Below are 6,816 nucleotides of genomic sequence, written 5' to 3'. Positions count from 1 at the left end.
GGGCGAGAGGGCCTGACACAGAGCCGAAGGCGAGCGTGTGTACTCACACATCCACACAGGCCCCCGGCAGGACTGGGCCCAGGATACATCCTCACTGCAAATTTTACATATGAATGTATATAAGAATAAACGGGCCAGCAGCCGAAAGCGAGAGCCAATAAATGTGGGCCAGAGGATGGACAGACGGAAAGACAAGGAGACACAGAGGCCGATGTGCAGAGAACAGGTGACAGGCCTGGACGGACACACACCCAGAAACATGCCCCACCCTCTCTAGGCTAGAGGGACGAGGTAGGAAGCACAAACGATGGTCTTTTTTTGTGCTTTTCTGTACCTTTCTTGCTCCGCTGTAAGAAACATATATTATTTTTTTCATGGGGGAAAATCTTGTTTTTCTCAAAAAAAGAAAAAAATGCATGCAGAACAAGAGAAAAATGACTGAAAGCAGGAAAAGCAAGAGGAGGGTATGTGGGACTTCTAGGGTCTCCAATGCCCTGGAGCAGGCTGATAACCAGACAGGACTGCACAGAGAGGGGCGGGCAGAGGGGCCGTGAAGTGGTGGTCTCTGCAGAGTGGATGTCTCTCGCCTTTCCACGCTGTCTCTCGTGAAGAATTGAGCAAAAGCAAACTGAACAGAGGCCCAGAGTGAGAGTCAAAACCACAGAAGGAGCCGGAGACGAGAGGCGGGTGAGACAAGGCAAGCTTTCTCGTCTTCCTCTCCTAACCAGACATCGCCCACGTGGGCCAGATCCGGGTGCATCAGAGAGAATTTCCCCAATCCTTCCAGCTCTTATTCTGGAGGACGAACTGCATGAACCACTGTCACAACCCTATAAGTTCCAGGGGGTCGGGGAAAGCTCCGTGGCCTTCGAGATGTGTTTTGAAGGAATAGGAGTTTGCCAGATTGCAGAGGAAAGAAAGGGCATCGCATCCCCAAAGGGCATTAATACTGGGCAATGGCATGGAGGTGTGAGAGGGCCTGGGGAAGACTCAGAGGCATGGAGACATTCATTGATAAAGAAGAAAATCTGAGAGAGACAGAGAGAGAGAGAGACAGGGAGACAGAGAATGGAGAAATAGAGGCAGCAGCAAGGCACAGAGAAAAAGAGAAATTAACAACAGTGAGAAACAGAGACACATACAGGAAGAGACAGAAAAATAGAAGCACACAGAGACACTGAAAGACCAAAAATTGGGGAGAAGGCAGGGTTGGGGCAAGGAATAGAAAGAAACACACTAAAAAGCCTGTCAAGACAGAGCTGGAGCCAGATAGACAAAGAGAGGGCAGGAGAGAACTAGAGAGGCACAAAGAAAGAACAGGAACGGAGGGAGACATGCAGAGAAATACGTGGCGAGTCAGCGGAGAGAAAGAGGGTGCGGGGGGGCCTCTCCAGGGGGCGCCTCGGGAACGCGCGGACCGGAGTGCGACCTCGCTGACCAGCGCCGCGCAGGCTCAGGCTCAGGCTCCCTCCGACGGGCCGCAGCAGCGCGGGCGAGCGCTTTGTCCCCGCCCGGGCTGGGGCGCACCCCTCGCCGGCTCGCGCACGTCCCTGCGCCCCTGTGCTGTGTGTGCGCTCCGAGCCCATACGGATCCGCACGGACACACGCTGCCCCACGCTCGTCTACGGAAACCAGTTACACACATCGGTGCCCATGGCCCAGGAGACGGTAGGTTCAGGCTCGAACGACCTGGATTGTGTCCGTGCAATACACACAAATCCATGCAATGCGACCAGGTAAAAAAAAAAAAAGACCCACTCACTTCATACTCTGTTAATACCCAGGTACACATAGAACGCAGGAGCCCACAGGCTAGCGTATTACCTGGATAGTGTGTATACAGACACACAGAGCCATGGGCAAACAGGCCCACACACACCCACATGAACACAAAGGCACACACATCCCTAGGCACACACTCCCAAAAGCAAACAGAAGACCCGAACCACAAACTCACATCCATGCTCCTTGAAAGATCCTGTTCATGCTCCCAACACATGCACACCCATGGGTCTCAGGCTTATGAAAATAATGCTGAACAGAGTAATATACCAATTTTGAAATTTTTTAATTAGTGTTATCATGGCCAGAGGTGATTCACGGATTGGTGTGTGATCTGATGTAAAATAAATTTCTTCATATAGACTGTTGCAAATGAACTAACTTCCCAGGCTGTGTTCATTGGTTGGTGGGGGGGTGGCGGGGGGAGAAGGGAGAAGAGGACGGGTCTTTGGATTTTTCTCCAAAGTGCCCAGGACTTATTGCTCCAGCCCCACCTCCCACCCAGCCCAGCACTCCTGGGAAACACGTGAGCACGTCCACAACTCTACACAGGCCTGACAGCCCCGCTCAGCACCGAGTGTCAACCACCACCATCCACCCAGAGCATCCGAGTCCTTCAATGCTCACACTTTGGGAGTTCTGGGCTTCACCTGGTGTATCTCAGACACAAGCAAGGCTTCCACCAGACGTACTCGCTCCCCAAATGCAGGTGCAAATGTGCATACACAGTCACTTTTCCAAGTGGCTGTCTTCAATCTGATCATGTCATGCTCGAGGGCCTGAAGCCCTCTGGCCAGTGCTGCCTGAACAAAGGCCCATCTGAAAGCAGTCTGGTCCTCAACCCCCCACCCTGTCACTCTCTAGCACACAGTAGATGCTCAATAAACCACTGGCGAAACCACTGAGGTCTGTTTGTGTTTAATCAGACAATATGCAAAGTATTTACAACCAATTCTGGATCCCCCCACCCCCCAAGCCAGGGCCATGGAATGTGGGACCCCAGGCCCTGCCCAGAGCTGGGGGTCCCCTAGGCCTCTGCATAGTCATCTGAAATCTACAAAACACTGTTAAAAAAAAAAAAAAAGACAGTATTAGGACACCTTATACAAAGGACCTTGGGCAGTTGGAAGGGGATTTGAGAGCACACTGTTGTGAGCGAGCCCAGATTTGACTGGGACAGACAGGAGAAGACTTGGATAATAGACATGTATGGAAGGAGAAGTTGAAATTTCATAGGCAGGCACCACTTGGCCTCCTTCCCCGCTGGCAGGGCCTGGCTGGCTCGAGAATCCCTGGCAGCAGGAATGTTATTGCTATGATGGGGGGCTGTGAGTGAAATGTACAATGTGTCTGGGGAACAGAGCAAGGGGCATTTTTACATGTTAAATATGGACACACATGGAAAAACACACATGCACACACGCATACATACAAACAGGGGCCCTTGGAAAGATGCCCACAAACTGTCAGCCACCTCTTTTAAGAGGGGCACACTGAGGCCCAGGGAGATGCCACCACATACCCTAAGGCTGAACAGCAGACTTAGGGCCAAAACACAGTCTCCTGATGCCCTGGGCTGGGCTCACTATGTGATATCAGGCCACAGGGTCTGGACAGGAGTGGTGTAATTACAGAGGCCACAGCCACATATGGAGGCAGACACTGCAGCCCAGAAAGGAAGCAAGGGCCACCCAAGATCACACAGCCAGTCTTGATGCATGGCAGGGGACACCCTCATCCTCTCTCACCCCAGGCTAGGCACTCCTTTCTCTCTATATAAGGGGTACCAACTTGGAGAGAACAGGGGCCAGGTGTTGAAATGACACAGGACAAAGAGGGCAGAGGAGGACCTGGGGTTCCCTCCTGAGGCCAGGGCCTCCCAACTGCTTGGATCTTCTATTTCTCCTTGATTGCCTCCAGAGCCTGGGAGCTCACTCTTCTTCACGGCTGCCTAGCCTTGAAGGTCGACACCTACCACATTCTGACTGAAGTCTGCCTCCCTATACCTACAGCTTCACCTCTCATTCCTAGCTCAGCCTCACATCCACCTCCACTCTCTCTCCCCTCCCAGCAGCCCCACTGAGCACGAAGTAGCAGCAGAGCTCTCTGCTAACTCTAACCCATCCTCAGGCCCTTGTCCCCTGGGCTGCCACAGTCTGTCCATGATGGCTCCGAGGACAATCTTGTTGGTTCCTGAGGAAGACAGGGAGCACCGTGTTCTTTTCCCACCTCCACCCCGAATTGCTCTGTGGCCTTGGGCAAGTCAGTTTCTCCATGGGTAATATGGGGGCAAGGAATTGATGCTCTCTAAGGGTCCTTCGGGTCTAAGAAGGGCAGGGTTTGAGGGGGGTGCCCACCCCACCCACCACGATCAAGTCAATCGAGGCCTTGGACTGCCAAGCCTGGGAGCCATGACAGAGAGTTCTGGACCCAGTGGCTTCCATCAACAGGTGTTTCAGAAATGGACGGCAAGGGGCAGGGTGGCAGGCAGGCCGAGGGCCCATCACTCCTCTTTGGAAAGGTTCTTTGGCCAGCTCTGGAGACAGACCTGGGTGGCGTGGAAGTAGGAAGGAGCCAATGCATGGAGTAGGTTGAGTCTGGGTAAAAAGAGCCAGCCTTCAGCCCCAGCCCTTCTTCCCAGTTCTTCCTGCCAAGACACACAGAGCTTCAAGAGGGGTACAGGGAGGAGGCATGTGGGCTGGAGTGGGAGCTGGGACACAGTCACCGTGCCAGCCTTAGACCCCGCCTCCTCAAGGCTGTCCCAGGCCCCAAGCCTTTCCACGCCTCGAAAGAGAGAGGGGCCTCATCATGGGCAATTCAGCCCCGCAGAGAGGATCAACGGCAGGCAGGCAGAGGGAGGCAAGACCCCACTTCTGGGGCCACCCAGCCCCAGATCCAAGCCGAGAAGCCAGTCTGGCCCTGTCGCCTGCTCCCTATAGGTTCTCTCCAGGCTGATACTGGGGCTCGGTGGATGTGAAATAGTCCTCCAGAAAGGCCTGTAGGTACTCAAAGGTGGGCCGTTCCTCTGGCTCCTTCCGCCAGCACTGGCACATGAGGTCGTGCAGGGACTCGGGACACTCAGGCGGGCAGGGCATCCGGTAGCCCCGCTCCACCTGATCCAGCACCTCTCGGTTTAAGTGAGGCTGACTCTGGGGAAGAAAGTGGGGTGGGGGAAAGTGGATGTGGACAACAAAGAGGGCTTCCCACCTAAGATAGGGTGGGTGTGACCACGGATAAAACCCCTCCCCAAAGGTGGAAGCCCCGCCCGGAGAGAGAACCTAAGATCAGACATTACACCTGTTTGTTATAGAGATGGGGAAACCGAGGCCCAGGAGAGGGTGTAGCTTGTCCAAGGTCACCAGGGCAGAGAGGTTCAGGGACCAAAGATAGGTAATAAGAACCCTCTTACCAGGGTAGGGCACCCGTCCCTTTGTTGTAAGCTCTGTCAGCAGGATCCCAAAGGACCACACGTCCGACTTGATGGTGAACCGGCCATAGAGGGCAGCTTCTGGAGCTGTCCACTTGATGGGGAATTTGGCACCTGCAGGCATGAGAAAGGTCAGCGGACACTCAGCGGAATGTCATGACCTCTCTGCCAGATAGGCACCATTCTCATCCCCACTTGATAGATAAGGATACTGAGGCTCAGAGAAGGGGTATGACTTCCCAAGATCATACGGCACCTGCCCGGTCCCTGCCCACCTTGCCGGGCTGTGTACTCATTGTCTTCGATGAGCCGAGCCAGCCCAAAGTCAGCTACTTTGCACACGAGGTTCTCTCCAACCAGGATATTGGCAGCTCGGAGGTCCCGGTGGACGTAGTTCATCCGCTCCACATATGCCATGCCTGAGGCAATCTGCAGGCGAAACCCAGATCCTGGCTCAGGGGCCACCCCATGCCCTTCCTAGGTCACAGGGCACGTGCCCAGGGCTGGGGTCATCCCCAGGATGGAGAGCCAAACACCCTGCCCTTCCCAGTTCTTCAAGCAAGTGAAGTCAGTTTACAATAAACACTACTGCAACAAAAAGCAGGACCAGCGCTCAGCAGGAGGGAACACAAGACAAAGAGCAAAGGGCAAAGGGAAAGCACAAGACAAGATGCAGCCAGGGAAGTGGGGTGACCCTGAAAAAGAGGCCCCAGATGCCCCAGACATAGATGAGTGCCAGGTCCGGCCTGCTGTCCCAAGTCCCCTCTCTGAGCCTCAGTTTTCTTATCCATCAAGTGGAATAATAGCCGTCCTTACCTCCTCAGATCGTAATATGTATTAGGTGAAAAAATGGTTGTCGTGTACTGTCTACAGCAAGTACTAATACATGTTTGTTGAATGACCGAATGACCTTCATAGAGAAGAAAACTGAGGCCTGAGGTCCCACAGCAAGTCAATGATGACCAGGTAAGGGTTCCTTCCTCTGCCTAAAACCACCACTCATAGCACCTATAAGTGGTCCCAGTAATATAAGTGGCAAGATCAGTGAAAGCGGGGGCAACCAAGGCAAGCTTCCTGGAGGGAGCACTCAAGACAGAACCAGCTGAGGTAGGTGGGTCTGAGTGCTTCTGAATGCTCAAAGCTAAGGGCATAGAAGGGGCTGACTCACCTGAGCAGCCATGTCCACCAGCTGAGGCAGCCGCAGGTACTTGCCTGTCTCCCCCTTGAGAAAGTCCAGCAAACTCCCTGGGCAAAGAGAAAGCAGCTCTAGCCCCCACCCTGTCCTCCTGAGCCAGGAAGCAGTGATTACCACATCCTGTCCACCTGGGCGGGCTGGCCTCACTTTAACCGGCTCTGCAGATTTTATGTAAACCCATCTCTGAATAAAGTCTCACTCAGCATTTGTCACTCAAAAAGGAAGTAGGATGGGAAATAAATGAATGCCCACTTCCGGGTAAACAGAAACTATGACCCATCCGTGTAGTGGAATACTATTCAGCAATAAAAAGGGAACAAAGTACTGACACACGTGACAAGAAAGAACCTCAGATATAAAAGATGACATGAATGAAGTTGTAGAATAGACCAATCTAGGATTGCACATCGGT

The 6,816-nt window shown here is 53.4% G+C and overlaps 1 protein-coding gene across 1 annotated transcript in view; it reads right to left on the bottom strand.

Annotated features, from left to right (window-relative positions):
* Positions 1–2,684: 2,684 nt before the first annotated feature.
* The window catches only part of SRC (SRC proto-oncogene, non-receptor tyrosine kinase), a 56,159-nt gene continuing 52,027 nt past the window's right edge, over positions 2,685–6,816 (bottom strand). The window contains exons 10-13 of the mRNA XM_023534450.1: positions 6,378–6,598; positions 5,485–5,638; positions 5,183–5,323; positions 2,685–4,918 (exon numbers count right to left, since the gene is read on the bottom strand). Coding sequence (XP_023390218.1) covers positions 4,716–4,918; positions 5,183–5,323; positions 5,485–5,638; positions 6,378–6,598 — 719 coding nt within the window. The 3' untranslated portion in view covers positions 2,685–4,715. The remainder of the gene's footprint in view (positions 4,919–5,182; positions 5,324–5,484; positions 5,639–6,377; positions 6,599–6,816) is intronic.

This window comes from Pteropus vampyrus, unplaced genomic scaffold (genome assembly GCF_000151845.1).
Source record: "Pteropus vampyrus isolate Shadow unplaced genomic scaffold, Pvam_2.0 Scaffold125, whole genome shotgun sequence".
In the NCBI taxonomy this organism is placed as follows: Eukaryota; Metazoa; Chordata; class Mammalia; order Chiroptera; family Pteropodidae; genus Pteropus; species Pteropus vampyrus.
The sequence above is the reverse complement of the archived record's forward strand: the minus strand, read 5'-3'. Positions and strand labels throughout refer to the sequence as shown.